The following is an 18,814-nucleotide window of genomic DNA, read 5'->3' on the forward strand; positions in this document are numbered from 1 at the left end:
GAAAAAAGTATTCTGGCACTTCTTGTTGAGTTTTTCTGGTTCAAAATATTCAAAATAAACGCAGGGTAGGTAGACTTTTCGTCAATTTACTGAAAATCAATGCGTTTTTTGTAAATTCGGAGAATGTCATGCCATAGATATTGGAATTACGGTTTATCTCGTGTATAACACAAATGAATATGATTTAAAATGACATCGTAATGACTTTTCTCCAGCAGGTAAATGTGACCAGCGCAGTCAGCTATTGACAAAATGACAGTGATATCATTGATAAACTAGCATATATATCAGTAAATTAGTATTTTTCTAAAACATTATAAACATAAAATTACTGTTCGTTCTTTTTCTTTACTAATATAATTTCATTAAGCTAAATATGTTATAAAGTATGTCATGTTGAGATTTTCTGGTATCGGTTGAGATATTCTGGAACAATGTTGAGATCTTCTGGTGAATGAAATTTTCAACTATAAAAAAGAAGATGTGGTATGACTGCCAATGGGACAACTGTCCACAAGAGACCAAAATGACACAGACATTAACAACTATAGGTCACCGTACGGCCTTCAACAATGAACAAAGCCCATACCGCACAGTCAGCTACAAAAGGCCCCGATATGACAATATAAAACAATTTAAACGAGAAAACTAAAGGCCTTATTTATATATAAAAAAAAAAAAAAAATAACGAAAAACAAATATGATTCAATATGTAACACATAAACAAACGACAACCACTGAACTACAGGCTCCTGGCTTGGGACAGGCGCATACATAAATAATGTGGAGGGGTTAAACATGTTAGCAGGATCCCAACCCTCCCCCTTACCCGGGACAGTGGTCTATATAACAGTACAACATAAGAACGAACTATAAAAATCAGGTGAAAAAGGTTTACTTAACTCATCAGATAGACAAAAATACAATGATTGGACGTGGCCGGGTTCTTGAACATCCTGACAACAAAAATACACTAGGAACAGATCTGAGAGTACTCGCAGTTATCTGACAGCTAGTTCAAAGCCACTAACTACTAATAAAAAAATCATGCATCTTAGACTAAACTATCAATCCGTACACATCCAACATCCAATGAATTTAGTGTCAAGACGTCATAAACAGTCAGAGAAAAACATGACCTTGTGTAGCTTAGTATCAATTACATGTACAACTGTCAAAATTCATAAACTTGCCGTATATTGTTTGACATTTCAACAGTCATTTTAATCTTGTCTGTAGTTATCACAGCAGCTTCTAAAAAGGACTTTGGTTGTAATAGAGTCTAAATAGTAAATAGCTGTGTTTTTTTAAGTACTGGTATTAAAGTTCTAACGCTGGAGATTAAGTCTATAGCGATTGAGATGCAGTTTTGCACAGAAGCTTTAACGTCAATAATGTTGTAATTGACACCTCAAGGGCTAGAATTTATTTATTTATTTATGTGTAACATATTTGTTTTTCGTTCATTTTTTTTATATATATTAATAAGGCCGTTAGTTTTCTCGTTACAATTGTTTTACATTGTCATTTCGGGGCCTTTTATAGCTGTCTATGCAGTATGGGTTTTGCTTATATTATAAGGCCGTACGGCGACCTCTACTGAGTTGTTACTTTATGTGTCATTTTGGTCTCTTGTGGAGAGTTATCATTGGCAATCGTACCACAGAAAGAACATTGATAATAAAACGGATACATACAAATTGAAAACAAATCGCGTAAGAAAAAGCAATTATTGGTATGTTAGTTTCCTTTAGTATCATTTTTGGTTCAACTTCTTAATCATGATCAGGCAAAATTATTGGCTTTTTATTCTGACATTTGTTTTTCTTATTCCTCTTCCACCCCATTTTTCGGCATATTACACGTCCGTTTTATTTGGTCATCACATCGCGGACTCCTAACGGATGCAAATTTTGTAAATGAAAAACTTTTGTTATTTGTTATTTTAGCAGATATCGCATGTTTAGCATAGACACACACAATTTTGTTTTTTAGAATTTAAGTTGACCAGGCCAGAGTTCAAACTAACTATCTCCCACAATTTAGCTACGTCAAATCCAGTTTTAAAATATTTAAAAAGAAAACTGAATTAATATTCAGAAATGGATAACCATTAAAGTCATTCATTTCATCAAAAGTTATGTGGAACTATCTCCTGACACTTTTAAGACAGTTTTAGCTAGAACAGTTCTAACCAAGAACTGATTTGGTCATTGGTAAGTTCTACCTAGAACTGATTTACACACTTCAACCTGGAACTGATCCTGACAGTTCCACGGCTAAAAAAATCTACGACTAGAACAGAACTGCGACCTGATTTCGCCAAGAACGCATCACGATTGTTTTGAACATGTTTAAAGTTTGCTACTCTCAACACGATCACCAAGACCTCATCAAGACCGTAACACGACCATACTGGACTACGATCGTCAATAGCATAATGCATTATTTTTTTAGAGATCGTAGTGCGATCACGGCCTAGTGTGACGGGGCCCGGGTTATAATATAAATGTTGCTGAATACTACCAAATATTAAGGATGTGCCCTGAATGCAGTTGTGAACAAACATCTAAGTTTTAATTATTTCAATACAACACCTGTGATTACACTAAATTGGACGTCACTTATAATACTTACAAAGCAATTTTAAAATCGAATCATATTTTTTTTGTGATAACTATTATAATGACAAAAATGACATCTTTTACTCACATTTAAATTATCACCACCTGAAATAGTGTGTACGAAAAAATTATTCTAGACAAGGGGTCCTGTTCGATTGTTTAGTTTTTAACTATTTTATTTCTTTATACATGTACGCATTTTCGGCATTAAATAATGTCTGTTAGGAATCGAATTCATCCAAATCATATTAATAAATAACCATGTTAAAATAATGTTATTTATATTTGTAAGGCATGCATGTTTCTATCGGCAATGCTTAAAATTGTATCTGTATTTAGATTTTATGTTACCACAGACAGAAAACATGAATCAGGTTAACCGTAAAAAAAAAGGTAAACTCGAATAGTACAGCGCAACCAGAAAGTCTCAACATTGTGACAGAAAGACTCAACCAATACCTTTATATCTCAACTATTTATATTCTTTAATTTTTCTGCTCAGAGTAGCTTGACAAAGAAATATTTGTGCAAATTACAGACGTGGTTATCGTAAAGCCTTAAAAAAAACACAAATAATTGACATATTTTCTTGCTAAGTCATTAATATCATAGCAGTTCTATCGGATTTAAAGAATGTAAACATTATAATCCGTAGGAGAAAAGTGATTGTGACTTCAATTTAAAATATTTTAAACCAAGAAGAGACATATTAGTTACAATTATTATTTATCTATGGCATGACATTCTCCGATTTTACAAAAATGTCATTGATTTTCAGTAAATCGACGAAAATTCGACCTACCCTGTGTTTATTTTGAATATTTTGAAGCAGAAAGCTCAACAGGAAGTGCCAGAATACTTTTTTCCGAGATTAGATGGTTTACCAGGCGTGATATATGTAACTACGTATTTGACTTTAACGAAAGAAATATCGGTATTACTGAAAACTATTGCACCAGGATTTTCAATAACACAAAACTATTCAAAACATTTACTAAATTTTAAAGTCGGATCAAGGACTTCATTCGTAAATATAAATCAACATATCTAAAAGACATCTAATACTTTCAGAAAGCCACGAATATCATCGGATTTAGATTAATTTGAAAGTCAGACAAGACTCAGTGTTTTTGGTTCAATGACGACAAAATTATAAAAAACGCAAGTTTTATTTATTTATTATATATCTACGGAAATATCTCATCACATAAAACATACATATCCGTAACATAATCCCTTTGTTACCGCTTTACAGCATATATGTTGTATTGCACATCGTATGTTTGTTTCCTGGAATAAAAATTGCGAAAAGTCAAAGTGAGGCGAAAGATAATAAAGGGACATTCATAAATCGAAAAATAAACTGACAACACTATTACAGAAAACAAAAAAAATAAACTACAAAAAACAGTATACAAAAACCAACGGAACAAAACATAACAAATATATGTGTGGATATTGAATGTACAAGTTGTTCATTGAAAATAAAAACATAAATAAGGCCGTTAGTTTTCTCGTTTGAATTGTTTTACATTGTCATTTCGGGGCCTTTTATAGCTGACTATGCGGCATGGGCTTTGTACATTGTTAAAGGCCGTACGGAGACCTGTAGTTGTTAATCTCTGTGTCATTTTGGTCTCTTTTGGAGAACGGTTATCTCATTGGTAATCATACCACAGGCTTCTTTTTTTTTTTATATTATCCGATTCTCCAAGACTATACACAGTTGAATCAAAAAGACCCAAAACAAAATGTTGTGAATGTTTTTACATTCTGAACATATCTCTCAACAACTGAAAACGAAAAAGAGCATCTTCTATACATCGATCAATCTTGCATCTTGAAATCTTCTACCTATCATTAAAAAAAAAAGATTGAACACGGTAATATCAGTTATCGTACACATTATTTTGAGACCCCCTTCTATATTATTTACCTCGGAAACCGAGTCGGACAGTTAATGTAAATCTATGTAAGGGACTTCACGAAACTTTCCTAAATAGATATAGATCGATATAGGCAGATGTGATATGCGTGTCAATCAGACAACTCTCCATTCAAGTCACTTTTTTTTCATTTTTTGAAAAGTAAACCATTATAGCTAGGTCAAAGTACGTTCTTCAACACGAAGCCTTGGCTCTCACCGAACAGCAGGCTATGAAGGGCCCCAAAAATTACTAATGGAAAACCATTGAAACAGAGAAACCAATTAACGGTCTTGTCTATATATTTTTTTTTTTAAACGAGTCATGAACACTTATGAATGAACCACACCAACAAACGACAACCACTGAACATCAGGTTCCTGTCTTAGCGGACAGGTGCAAACAAATGCAGCGGTTTAAAACGTTTTAATAGGAACCAACGTTCGCCCTTACCTGAAACAATAGTGTTACATCACAACTGAACATAGAAATAAAAACTATGAAATATCGATTAATATATATTGCCATTTTATGTCTCATATCAAGTTTTTTTGTCACAGAAAAAAAGATAGATTGCCATGTTTAATGGATGACACGGACAGTAACCCAACAACTTAATGAAACAGAAAACATTTTTATCAATTTAGAGTAAAAATACTTACAGAATATATATCTGTTAAGACAGTACTATATAGCTATAGAATTTAGAATGGAAGCGTAAGATGTAGGCCCCTATCTGTAAAAAATGTTGTTGTCGTCGTTGATGTTGGTCAGTAAAATAATTTAAATATATTTTACTTGCTAGCAAATAAAATCTATATTGCATATTGCAACTAGCATGCACATATTAAGTTGTTGTCGTTCAACTTGGTGGCTGTCTGTAGTAGCTGATCTTAAAAAATATTATTTTGTCATAGATAAGCTAGCCCATTGGATTTTTTTCTTTTAAATTGTTTCTTAATTTACCATACCAGGACTTACAATCTGGTGTTCGTTTTGCTGATGGTTGAAGGCCGTATGGTAACCTCTAATTGCGTGATTCAATGTAATTTTGATTTAGTTGGAAATAGGTGTCTCGGATTGAAATCACTACATCTCCTTATTCCATATTCTCTTTCATTTCATCTCAGCTCTAGAGGGTGAAACGTTTTGGGGAAGTTAGATAAAGGAGATAAATAAGTGGAGATTTGGGATTAAGAGGTAATAATTATGGAATGCTAATTGAATATATGATGTTTAAAAGTGTGATTTGTGAGGGGAAAAAACGGTATTTTGAAAATGAGCTCTTCGTGTCACCTTCACCATCCAATTCAGTGTAAAAGGTTTATAAAGATTTAAATAAAAATAAAGGGAAAAAAACACAAAAACAAATAGCCGGAGAATCATTTGTTTTAAACGGATTAAAAAAAAGAAGACAAAAATGGACAAGAAATATTTAGAATAGAAAATCATTTGGTGCAAATATCTAAAAGAAAACAGAAAAATGATAAAAAACAAATCAGTAAAAATAGGTGATAGTGGCATCAGAATCACTGAAGAATACACCTGAGAAATTCATTTCAAGTATATGTTTTGGTATTTCGCAAGATACATGTATATGCTATTGCTTAGAGTTAATTTTTCTTTTTATTTATTTTGCATGCTGCATGCCTTGTTTTATGTGTTCAAGGATTTGTATAGTATTATACAAATCCTTGATTTGTTATAATTGCATATGTTTTATATTCGGTGAAAAGCTCATTAGAGATTACGTTTGTACTGTTTGTCAAACGGCATGCCGAATCCAAATAAAGTTTTACTTACTTACTTAAAATTGAGAATGGAAATGGGGAATGTGCCAAAGAGACAACAACCCGACCATAGAAAAAAAACCAGCAGAAGGTCACCAACAGGTCTTCAATGTAGCGAGAAATTCCCGCACCCGGAGGCGTCCTTCAACTGGCCCCTAAACAAATATATACTAGTTCAGTGATAATGAACGCCATACTAATTTCCAAATTGTACACAAGAAACTAAAATTAAAATAATACAAGACTAACAAAGGCCAGAGGCTCCTGACTTGGGACAGGCGCAAAAATGCGGCGGGGTTAAACATGTTTGTGAGATCTCAAACCCCCCCCCCCCCCCTATACCTCTAGCCAATGTAGAAAAGTAAACGCATAACAATACGCACATTAAAATTCAGTTCAAGAGAAGTCCGTTACTTTACTCAGTATTCATGCTGCCGGGTAAATTGCCGTTTTGAATTTTTGGCACGCTATTTCGAGCACGTCTTTATTTTGAATTTTAGCAGTTTACTCATATTTCTCATGCAGTTTGGAATATTAAGTTCGAAAATGCACAATACGCACTGCTGTGCACTGGTCATGAGGAGAACTACTGCAGAATGAGATACTACTAGAACACACCCGTGATATCGCGGTTCCGTGACTGAATTAACGTATAACTATGCGCAAGCCTTATCTTAGTATTAGTACTGTCATCTGATAAAGTCATGCCGATTATAAGATACACAATTTTCAAATCTTTCTGTTTGAACCCGTCGAACTGGAACTTATCAATTGTTGTTAATATTAAATATTTGGAAAACAAAAGGTCCGGGAATGGAGTATCTTTTAAACAACAGCATTGTCCTATATTAGTTATAAATAAAGTTGAATTCTTTGATTCGCTGTTTTACGTCATGCCCGCTAACAAATTGAAACTTATTTCTAGTCCAGATTTTTAGTATTTGTATTGTTATCTTAGAAAGTCTTACGGATTAAAATACTACAATAGGTAACAATTTGACAATTTAGTAGTGTCAACCCTGTGATTATGACCCGTTTATATAGCATATTAATCCTGAATACACCGTTTGGTGGTGCGCCTGTTAAATGCGGAACGTACAGATAAGGTAATAGGTAACAGGTGATTATACTATTGGTATCGGTATCGGACTCGACCCGGAACTTCCTAATTATTGGCGATATTAATTACGTGGAAAACAAAAGGGCCTGCAGTGGTGTAATTTTTAATCTACACCTTTGTACTATATTAGTTGTATATAAAGTTGAATTCTTTGATTCGTCGTTTTTACGTGATGACGGATGACAAATTGGACCTCGTAATTTTAGTATTATAGATATTCCTGGTTCTATTTTTACTTTTTGTTTCCGTATTAATAAACTTTATATCATATTCTTTTAATATTAAATCGACCTCATTGCACTCAATGCCTCTGACCTTAATTATATCCTACATTGCTCATATTATCAATTTATTATTTGTGTATTACTTATAATATTGTGTATTTCACTTATGTTTATATAATCATTGTATGATGTTTTTGTATCTTGCCCGACAAGAGCCCATGATTGGTTTAATAAAATAATGTCTAATAATGTCTAATGTCTATCCAATGCGGGTGTGCTCCTTTTATACAGGAGAATAATACTTGTACACGGAGGTAAAATTTCAGGAAAAAAAAGTATCCCGGAATTGACTCCGATAGTATATTCTAAAATTTTGGTCGGTCTAACGTTTTAAAATTATTCGAATTTTTGATTGGTCATATTTTAAATGCAGGAGCGGTGAAAAAAAGAAAAAGAGGTTTGAACTCTAGGTTTAAAGGCTTAATTAACTTGAAGTTTATCTGTATTTTGATATAGTTTGTTATAGATCTTCTAGTTTGTCTTAGAGGCATGTGATATTTGAGCACATTGTGATTTAGAAGATATTTAATTTTATCGCGCCATTTTCGAATTTGCCAATTTTGTTTGAACATGCCTTATCTGTTCACATGATTTTCAATTGTTTGTTTATTATTTAAAGTTTATGAATTATGTTTCAGATACTGCACTTATAGGATAGCAGCAATACTTTATTTGAATAATGGAAGATTATGTAAAAATTGAAAAGATTGGTGAAGGTGAATATGATAATTTATTTCGTCAATAAAAGACTATAAAAATTATATCTGCATCTCAATAAGTAAAAATTAAATTTCAAGCTCTTAATTAGGCTTAAGTTTTCACCGCTTGAAAAAGTTGGTCCTCCATTGAACATGTTGAAGTTTATAAATCTTTTAATTTTTATGTTTCCATAGTGGTGAAAGACTAACAAAAAGGAATATAAAAAAGATGTGGTATGATTGCCAATGAGACAACTCTCCATAAGAGACCAAATGATACAGAAGTTAACATGTTTTGGTCATCGTACAGCCTTCAACATTGAGCAAAGTCCATACTGCATAGCCCGCTATTAAAGGCCCAGAAATGACAATGTTAAACCATTCAAATGAACAAACTAACAGTAACTGCCTAATTTATGAACAAAATATAAATCAAAATCAAAAATGTAACACATAAACAAACGATAATCACTCAGATTTACAGGCTCCTGACTTGGGATAGGCACATACATACAGAATGAGGCTGGGTTAAACATGTTAGCAGGATCCCAACCCTCCCCTAACCTAGGACAGTGGCCATGTGTAAGTGTAACAATATAACATAAGAACAAACTATTAAAATCAGTTGAAAAAGGCTTAACTCATCAGATAAATACAAATACTACACAGAATGGACGTTGCTTGGAACTTGTATATCCCAACAACAAATTGACACCAAGTACAGAGTACTCAAAGTTACTGACAGCTATATGTAGTTCAAAGCCACTATTTAAAACAACTAAATAAAAAAAAATGCATCTGTGACAGGATTGCTTTCCTTAGAACATGTCGTAAATTTTCAGCCGTAAGCAGTTCAGCTAGGGTAGTACTTCTTTAGCTCAGTCGGTTAACACACTGCATTGTAACACAGAGGTCCTGGGTTCAATTCTCGATGAAGACAAGCAATTTTGTGATGGAATTAATCATGCTCTCTGGTTACACACCTAGAATAAGAAGCTTGGTAGACGCCAAAATTTTTAATAAGCCGAAATTTAAAACTATGTTAGTATAAAATGAAAGCTAAGCATAATATTTCTGATCTCTTCGTGGACTAGGTCCATCTTTGCTGCCCATTACTTTTCACAATTTCTGAGTATTTGTCTGTCACTTTATTTCACACTCACAGCGAGTCGGTCCTGTAAAAGTTAGACAATACCACAAGTGACTAGAGAAAATGTCTGTCAGCAGTGATGCCACAAAGGAAAGAAATCGTAGCATGATACCAAATAATTTCATGTGAAGCAATATTTTCATCATAAGGATTTGAAAAATATGGCTGTGTTTACACCACAAAATCTTCTCAGAGTACAGACAAACTGATACAAAGTTACATGAAGATTATGTTTCAGAAAATCCAAAATTTACCTGTTTTTTGTTGTACTTTTTTTCCAGTTTGCAGAAGACATGAAAATAGACCAATACATTAATAGTTTCAATTGATCAAGTCAACATACAATGTACAACTGTTGTTTGCAGGTTTTATTATCCTTAAAAGATTCATCATATAACTAATGGACAAAAATGGCTGTACATTGTATATGAAAAAGTTCTGAGTACAGGCTAACCCATAGGTGGATCCAGGGGAGTCCAGGCCCCCCTCCCTTTTGTGGGAAAAAATGGTTGATTATATAGGGAATCATTGAAGCATGACTGGAGCGGCCCCCCCATTAGGAAAAGTTCTGGATCCGCCACTAACCTATAAAGTTAGAAAAATTTCAAGTACTGGCATCCACTTGATATATAAAAGTTCAATGTATTTTGTGTTTCAGAAACAGAAATTCTTATGTTATGTCCCTTTATAAAGGGATATCCCTTTATAGTTTAGTTTAAACATATTTTATTGTTCAAAAATGTCTAATCCATTTGTCATTTTTGAACAATAGAATATGTTTAAACTAAACTATTAAGAGATAATATAAAACACATGTACATGTATCATCTGTGTCCCATGGACATGAAATTAAATTGTTTATAATAAAAAGAATCACAAAATCTAGGCATATACAATAAATATATCATTTAGTGGGTGATTCATTATTTTTTTGTGTTTAATTTATGACATACATTAGCATGTACTTCATGGATATCATTGGGTTTCATGTATTTCACATTTTATCCATTACTTTATTCTAAACCTTTTATAGACGTACTTTGGCTTCATTTAAATAAATGACCAGGAAGAATTTCTGTTATATACATGTAATAGTGCATCACCCTATTTCTTCAAAAATATTACTGTAGCTTTTTGATGTGATTACAATTAAAGCTGTGTTTTATTGTATCCAGGTACCTATGGTGTAGTGTACAAAGGTAGACACAAGAAAACAAACAGATTGGTTGCACTGAAGAAGATAAGATTAGAAAGTGAAGAGGAAGGAATCCCATCCACAGCCATCAGAGAAATATCACTACTGAAAGAACTACAACATCCTAATATTGTTGGGTAATAAATTAAAAAAACTATTAATATCTCCATTTATTTCAAATACTTATCTCTCAAACAATAAAATTGAGAATGGAAATGGGGAATGTGTCAAAGATACAAAAACCCCAGCAGAGAGCAGACAACAGCCTAAGGCCACCAATGGGTCTTCAATGTAGGAAGAAATTCTCGCACCCGGAGGTGTCCTTTAGCTGGCCCCTAAACAAACATGTATACTAGTTCAGTGATAATGGACGTCATACTGAACTCCGAATTATACACAATAAAACTTAAATTAAAAATCATACAAGACTAAAAACGGCCAGAGCCTCCTGACTTGGGACAAATCTATTTCCGTCACACTTTTTCATTGATCAGATCAGACATGCACTTGTTTTCAATTGTTTTAAATTACTAGTGAAATAAGATTAGTATAACCTCATGTCCCAAGTTCTAGTTTTAATATACACAGCTCAAGCTACAAAACGATTTTAGCAAAGTTATTGCTTTAAATTACTAGTGAAATAAGATTAGTATAACCTCATGTCCCAAGTTCTAGTTTTAATATACACAGCTCAAGCTACAAAACGATTTTAGCAAAGTTATTGTCTCATTGTACCTCTCTTCCTTTTTCTTTTTATGACACAATTCAGACTCATTCATTATGTCTTGGTAGTAGCAATGATATTTACAAGTGTGCTTGAGTTTAATAAAGCAAGCTAGTGAATCTTACGTGTACACATTTAATTTGTAAATAATTTAATTGAACATTTTAAAGATTAGTATATTAACACCCAACTTTATTGTCAAATCTAATCATTTAAAGTCACTTTTAAAAAATGAAAATTCAGGATTTAGATTTGTTTATAAAATTAATTTTTGACATTCAGCTTTTATTCCACAAATAATTATAATATTAATTAAACAACTATCATATTTTAGAAGCATTATTATTTTGAATATAATTATGTATCTGTTTCAGTTTAGAAGATGTGTTGATGCAAGAGAACAAATTATATTTGGTGTTTGAATTTTTGTCTATGGACTTGAAAAGATATATGGATACCATTCCAAGTGGACAGTTTATGGATAAAATGCTAGTCAAAGTAAGCAATAATATATACATTACAAAACTTAGAAGAGACATAAGTATCAGTCATATTTTTTTTTACCACAGACCAATGGATACAAAGTTTTTTGAAATACATTAAGTGTTGCGTCTGCTTAGTGATTTCACAACTGATATTGTTTTTAGCTGTGAACATAAAAGAGAACTTGAGACTATATTTAGATAAGTTTTGGAACACCACCAACAAGGACAACAGTAGCATATATATAGTTTGTAATTTTTGTAATTTTGATCGTCTATATTTACAGAGTTATACTTACCAGATCCTACAGGGAATACTGTTTTGTCATCAGAGAAGAGTATTACATCGTGACATGAAACCACAGAATTTACTTATTGACAATAAAGGCATTATCAAGTTAGCAGATTTTGGTTTGGCTAGAGCTTTCGGTATACCAGTCAGAGTATATACACATGAGGTAAGGTTTAGTTCGATGTTTGAGTAAATGTTTCAAAGTGTACATGCATGAGGTAATTTTAAGATTATAGAGGATTCTTATCCGAGTGTATACATATAAGGTAAAATTTAGTAGAGTATGCCAATCAAAGTGTTTACACATGTCAGAGGTACATAGAAAGTTTGCTTTGCAACAGATAACATACAGACTCCTTTCACTCCTAGCCTACATGCATGAGGTATTGGATTAAACATCCATTTCTGACCTTCATACATGTATGCTAATCCTTAAGTTTTTTAATGTGCATGGAATATTTGCACCCTATACAATACAGCCTATCCCATTATATCATGAGTCTTAAAAAAACTGCTCTTTGTGTAGAATGTTAAATGCAAAACTACTGAGTATTTTTATGCCCCAGCCATAGCAGAGCGGGCATTAAGTTTAACCCTTATTCCTCTGTATGGCTGTACATCCCAAAATTGGTGTCTGTTCTCTAACATTAGTTTGCCTCAACCTAATGTCATGTGTTTTGATTAAAATGATTAAGATCTAATATTTATTTTTAATTTCTCAAATTTTAAAATAAAAATGTAACAAGGGTGGAGTTTTACTGCATGTGCACACAGATTAGGTGTTTTTTTTTTTAATTTAAATGTTTGCTCTAACTTGTAAGTGCACTCTGTAAAACATGCAGATTTGTTAATCAATGTTATTGTTACAGGTTGTAACATTGTGGTACAGAGCACCAGAGATCTTACTTGGAAGTCAAAGATACTCTACCCCTGTTGATGTGTGGAGTATAGGTTGTATATTTGCTGAAATGGTCACAAAAAGACCTTTATTTCATGGTGATTCAGAAATTGACCAGCTCTTCAGAATATTCAGGTACTAATTGAAGGAAAATATATGCATACTCAAAATTTTGCATGCACTTTAAACAAAAAACAAAAGAATTTTAGAATGCATTTGGATTTTTCTAGGTTTGTTTGAATTCATATTAAAGGTTTAAAAAATATGTTAATCATTGAATAGGTCAATCGAATGGTTTACCCTTCTTTCACTTTCAATGTTGCCATTCTTTTCCTTTTAATAGCTGAACATGCCAAGTTTATTTATAAGCTATCTGTTGAAAAGATTAAAGTGCACATGAATGTTTATTAATGAGGACACATTTTTCTTTCTTTTTTTTTACCTTATTTTGACAAAATTAAACCTGACTAGCTGCTAAAAAAATTGAATTTTTATTTCACTTTCATTAATGATTGAACAGAAAGAGAAAAAAAAATTGTTATATCTTTTAGCTAATGCTCCTAAATATGTTAATGAACTTTTGCTGTCTTTTTTATAGAACTCTTACAACCCCTACAGAAGAAGTCTGGCCAGGGGTAACCTCATTACCAGACTACAAACCAACATTTCCAACATGGAAAAATAATTCACTAGCACAGTCTGTCAAACAACTGGACAATACAGGATTAGATCTATTACAGGTACATGTTTATTGTATGAAATGCATGTTAATGCAAGAGATGACAAAGGGAGACATTTTTCTAGCTTCTAAATTTAAATGAATAAAATGTATTAAAAGCATACTATAAATGAACATTTAAAAAAGGTGATTAAAGATATTTTTAACTTTTATACTGTTGAAGAAAAAAGGTACTATCGTGTATAAATTTTTCTCTAATTCTTCGTCAATTTATCCCTTTCTGCACCCATTGTATAAAAAAAAATTAATCAATGTGTGGTTTGTTTGATCTCAGTACTTCATTAGTTAAAATCCGATTATGACGTCGAATTTTCTTGCTTTCCTCTGAATTTCCTATTGTGACGGCATGAAAAAAGGCAACCATGTCTGATGACGTCACATAGAAAGAACACATCTTTTTGCAGATCATTCAAAAAGAAGGAATAAGTTTGCCTGCATGATGTTAGAAAATCATTAGAGAAACAGATTCCACCACCAAATCTAGTGTAATACGATATTTATCCACTCTCAACAGTTAAATTTTAAATAAAAGCCTCGTGTTTTAAATTAGAAAATTAACTGTCTTGAGTGGATAAATATGGTATTACACTCGTTGCAGTGGTAGAATCTATATTTAACGAAAAGTTATTTATTAATATTATTTACATATATTTAACCAATGTTATTTGACAGAAGAGGTTCACACAACAAATAAAATGTCTAGTTTAAATTGATTTGTCAAATATCTTAACTTTTTTTTTTTCAGACTATGTTGATATATGATCCAGCACAAAGAATATCTGCCAAGAAAGCATTGAATCACACTTACTTTGCTAACTTAGATAAATCAGCATTACCTGCCTCAACTGTCACCACAACATAAGACATTTATGTGCAATAAGAAATATCTATGGTATTTTGTCTCGATTGTGGGCAATTTTATGACTTATCTTGTATAATTGTCTGAATGTCAAGATAAAGAAGACAAAATGGCAATTTGAAGAGAAGAACATTTTAAAATGGACTATTTTGTAGAAAAATATATTTTATTGTTATCAAAATATATGTTCAGGGATAATGCTATAATATTCTTCCTTCATCTTTCTATGACTTATTTCTTTCTTTGTACATCCATACATGGAGTTGATAGAGGTTCTATAAACTGTGTAGCCGTAAATACAAAGTACAAGTTTATATTTTGTTTTATAAAGTTATTACAATTCAATTTCTTATCTTCCTCACTATAAATCAAAACACTTCATATGCATGACATTTTTTATAAACTCTTGAGTCAATAGGGAATATTTACATTCAAAGAATAATGTACAAATGTTATTTGGGTTTTAAGTACAGAAGCCTATTTTAGAATTAATGCTAAGAATTTTTGGCAAAGGTTCACATATCTTGTAGCACAGACTATAACACATCCTAATGCAAACAAGGTGGAAGAATCATACTTCATTGTGTCTAAGCAACCAATTTTGCATTCCCTTTCACCATAAAAGTGTGATGCACTTGGTAAAAAATATAGACCATTACCAAACATTTTACCACACCCCATGTAATCAGGAACCATGAAATGTTGGGGGTTCCTTCTGCTATGTTAAAAAATGAAAACAGAATCATTAATTTTGAAATTGGCTAGCATAGTAGTTCATAATTACTTTAATGTTACTTTAAGATAGTCAACAAATAGTATCTTTAATTTACACTTTATATATTTCAGGAACATTGAGTGTACATACACAGCTTACTCTGTTCCTAGTTTTAAAAATATGTCATTATCAACAACCTAAAATAAACCCACCTATGTGTTCATTGTAACTTATTTATTAGTTGTTAATCTTGTGTTCTGTTGATTTTTTTTCCCGTATTTAATTTTCACTAAAATTTAAATACAATTTGAAAGTATACATTTGTAAATCACAAGTTTACCTAAAAGTAGTAATACACCATCTATTGTCAACATTTTTTGAAAGACAGAGTTGTTTATTGTTTTTAATGACCAATACAATGATGATTTTATTTTTTCATGTTTTTCCTTTATCTTGTTCCAAAGTCAAAGGGCTGTTCATTATGTATATATTGTCCCCCAGGAAAGGCAATATACAGATGGGTTAATCACCCAGTCTACAGAAATGTATTTGACACCATTGATATTTGAAATTTGGAAGTGCCATTCCTAGATCCATGTAAAAATATATATATTTATGGACTAGCCCTTATAATCATAGTGCTGTTATTGTTTTTGTAAATTGTTTGATTTTTTATACTGTTGTGTAAAATAAAGTCACTTTTTTTGTTCATTTTGACCATATGCTTGTGACTCATTGGATATTCACGTGATCTATAAAAACTAGTTGTAAACTTGGGAACAGTAACACCATTTTGATAAATGAACCATCATGTATACCAGTTAACAACATGTGAAAACTGCTTTTATATATTTGGTCTGTGATTTTTATGAAAAGATGTAACAATTAAAATCTGTATTTGATACCATCTTGACTCTTTTTTTTTATATTCTGTATGTATCTAGCTTTCATTAGGGTAAATTTGGTTCCTATTTAAAGTAAATAGATAATGAAAATTCATAACTGAATACATTAAAGTATCCTACCATGTAGCTGGTCTTGTGGTAGTATACTGGTCCCTAGTGCAGAAGGTTGTTGGTTCAATCCTAGACCAGATCAAATCTAAGACTTCAATTTTTGTATTGCTGCTTCTATCCAAATCATGACATTTAAAAATAAGAGCAATGTCTAGCTGGGTCACCCTCAGTTCAAAGTTAAAATAATGTGTCCAAGTAGTTTGATGTGTCTTCCTGCAGGATGACCTTGAGAATTAGCATGTTTAGTTTCGACTCCGCAAGTTGGTTTAATGATGTCAGGTTTATATTCACACAGTATAAACATGTTCTCATTTTGAATTTGCAGTTAATTTGCTACAGAATGTTAAAACTGCCATTCATCAATGTCATCATAATGATATGAACTATTTTAAAAAAAATACTACAGATAGTAAGACATTGATTTTATGCCCTCATTTGAATTTTGTTGTTCGTTTATGAAAAGGCCAAAAATATTAATAATCTTAATTTTAAAATTGGGATATTTACATTGATAAATTATTAAACAATCGTCTTTTAAAACCAAAAACTCTCATCTAGAAAATCCTTGATATTGATTAAAAATTTGTAAGGGTTCAGCAGTACCTAGTGTCTGGCCTTCCTTTGGAACAAATTATTTTGAATATTTCCTCTAAGAAGTTTCTGTCCAAGTTTGCTAAAAATCTGGTATGGTTTATGAATCTTAAAATTTTGAAATTTCAAATCTTTAACCACAGAGTGAATATTTGTGGCAGACGACGGCTGAATGTGGTATTATTTTGTCTTGCTTTTGCGACGAAAGTTGCAAGTAACAAAAAATTGAGTCGAGTTAGATTTTGGTTGCATTTGAGAAGATTAATTGTAAGGAAATTTAATTGAAAAAGACATATCTTTATATTTACTTTTGTCAAACCTGCAACTTCAGTCACAGACACCTCAACATATGAATAGTGATCTGGTTGCTTCGATGTTCTCTAAAAAAAAATTAAAGCTTTTATATATTTCAGAAGGTAGATGACCTGGATTCTGCCTAGTTTGTATATACATTGTAGATGCCTTATGTTACAAAGTTTCTGACTGTCTTATGTCCATTGTTCTTTAATATTAATTTCTATCTCAATATATCTAATAGGATAAGTATATGTGGTTTGTGCTTACCTTGCAAGGTCCTGCCCATCCGATTTCAGTTGAACCCGACCTCATTTCATTGATCAGTGAACGGCTATTGGTACTTTACGGAACGGAACGGAACGGAATTTCATTTAAGGTATACAAAGGGGGCATTTATCAAAATTTCGAAAAATCTTTAAAACAAAACAAACTTTAAAATTTCTGTGTTTTACGGTTTTCCATATACAAATAACACAAATGTATACCTCATCTCATCTTCACAGGTGAAATGTGTAATAATGTATAACATCGGGAAATATTCTGTAGATGAATATGTCGGATTGTCCTGATAAATTATCATGAAATTAACGCATTTGCAAGTCATGCATTATGATATCTAGACTGACCTCACGTCGTCCTTGATTAGAGACAGTGATCAAGTTGAATCTGATTTAAACTTTTTAATTTATTTTTCCGTTCCGTTCCGTTCCGCAAAGTACCAATTGCTCTGAGGAATTGGTATTTAACGGAAAAAACGGAAACAGACATCTTTAATGTTATTAAAGCAGTATGATAACAAAAATTGTCTGACACCTCTTTTTGCATGAGTGGTATGTGTTTTAGATAGCATTTTCGACTTGATCAATAATAAAAAATTTAACACAAAGGCAGGTTACACAAAAAGTCTTTCTCCTTCCATCGGTAATTATATTTTAAAAAGAGGCCTTCAACAGCCCGTTCCGACGATGATTAGAGACAGTGATCAAGTTGAATCTGATTTAAACTTTTAAATTTATTTTTCCGTTCCGTTCCGTTCCGCAAAGTACCAATTGCTCTGAGGAATTGGTATTTAACGGAAAAAACGGAAACAGACATCTTTAATGTAATAAAAGCAGTATGATAACAAAAATTGTCTGACACCTCTTTTTGCATGAGTGGTATGTGTTTTAGATAGTATTTTCGACTTGATCAATAATAAAAAATTTAACACAAAGGCAGGTTACACAAAAAGTCTTTCTCCTTCCATCGGTAATTATATTTTAAAAAAGAGGCCTTCAACAGCCCGTTCCGACGATGATTAGAGACAGTGATCAAGTTGAATCTGGTTTAAACTTTTTAATTTATTTTTCCGTTCCGTTCCGTTCCGCAAAGTACCAATTGCTCTGAGGAATTGGTATTTAACGGAAAAAACGGAA

The 18,814-nt window shown here is 32.1% G+C and overlaps 1 protein-coding gene across 3 annotated transcripts; it reads left to right on the top strand.

Moving 5' to 3' along the window:
* The first annotated feature begins 5,109 nt into the window (after positions 1 to 5,109).
* On the top strand, positions 5,110 to 16,402 carry LOC139488047 (cyclin-dependent kinase 1-like). Of its 3 annotated transcripts, XM_071273368.1 has the most exons (9): positions 5,110 to 5,197; positions 5,680 to 5,749; positions 8,382 to 8,459; positions 10,767 to 10,923; positions 11,885 to 12,008; positions 12,280 to 12,450; positions 13,154 to 13,317; positions 13,781 to 13,922; positions 14,667 to 16,402. In XM_071273368.1, the coding sequence occupies exons 3-9, from the start codon at positions 8,423 to 8,425 to the stop codon at positions 14,781 to 14,783; spliced, it is 912 nt and encodes a 303-aa protein (XP_071129469.1). In that variant the 5' UTR covers positions 5,110 to 5,197; positions 5,680 to 5,749; positions 8,382 to 8,422; the 3' UTR covers positions 14,784 to 16,402. The 3 variants fall into 3 exon arrangements, with proteins under 3 accessions (XP_071129469.1, XP_071129467.1, XP_071129468.1); XM_071273366.1 differs by lacking the exons at positions 5,110 to 5,197; positions 5,680 to 5,749 and adding an exon at positions 8,043 to 8,140; XM_071273367.1 differs by lacking the exons at positions 5,110 to 5,197; positions 5,680 to 5,749 and adding an exon at positions 8,073 to 8,153.
* The last annotated feature ends 2,412 nt before the right edge of the window (positions 16,403 to 18,814 follow it).

This window comes from Mytilus edulis, chromosome 9, assembly GCF_963676685.1.
Source record: "Mytilus edulis chromosome 9, xbMytEdul2.2, whole genome shotgun sequence".
Lineage (NCBI taxonomy): Eukaryota > Metazoa > Mollusca > Bivalvia > Mytilida > Mytilidae > Mytilus > Mytilus edulis.

Coding starts and splice junctions, on each gene's coding strand:
- LOC139488047 (XM_071273368.1), top strand. CDS start 8,423: ATGGAAGATTATGTAAAAATTGAAAAGATTGGTGAAG. Junction 12,451..13,153: donor TCAGAGTATATACACATGAG/GTAAGGTTTAGT, acceptor TTATTGTTACAG/GTTGTAACATTGTGGTACAG. Junction 13,318..13,780: donor CAGCTCTTCAGAATATTCAG/GTACTAATTGAA, acceptor TCTTTTTTATAG/AACTCTTACAACCCCTACAG.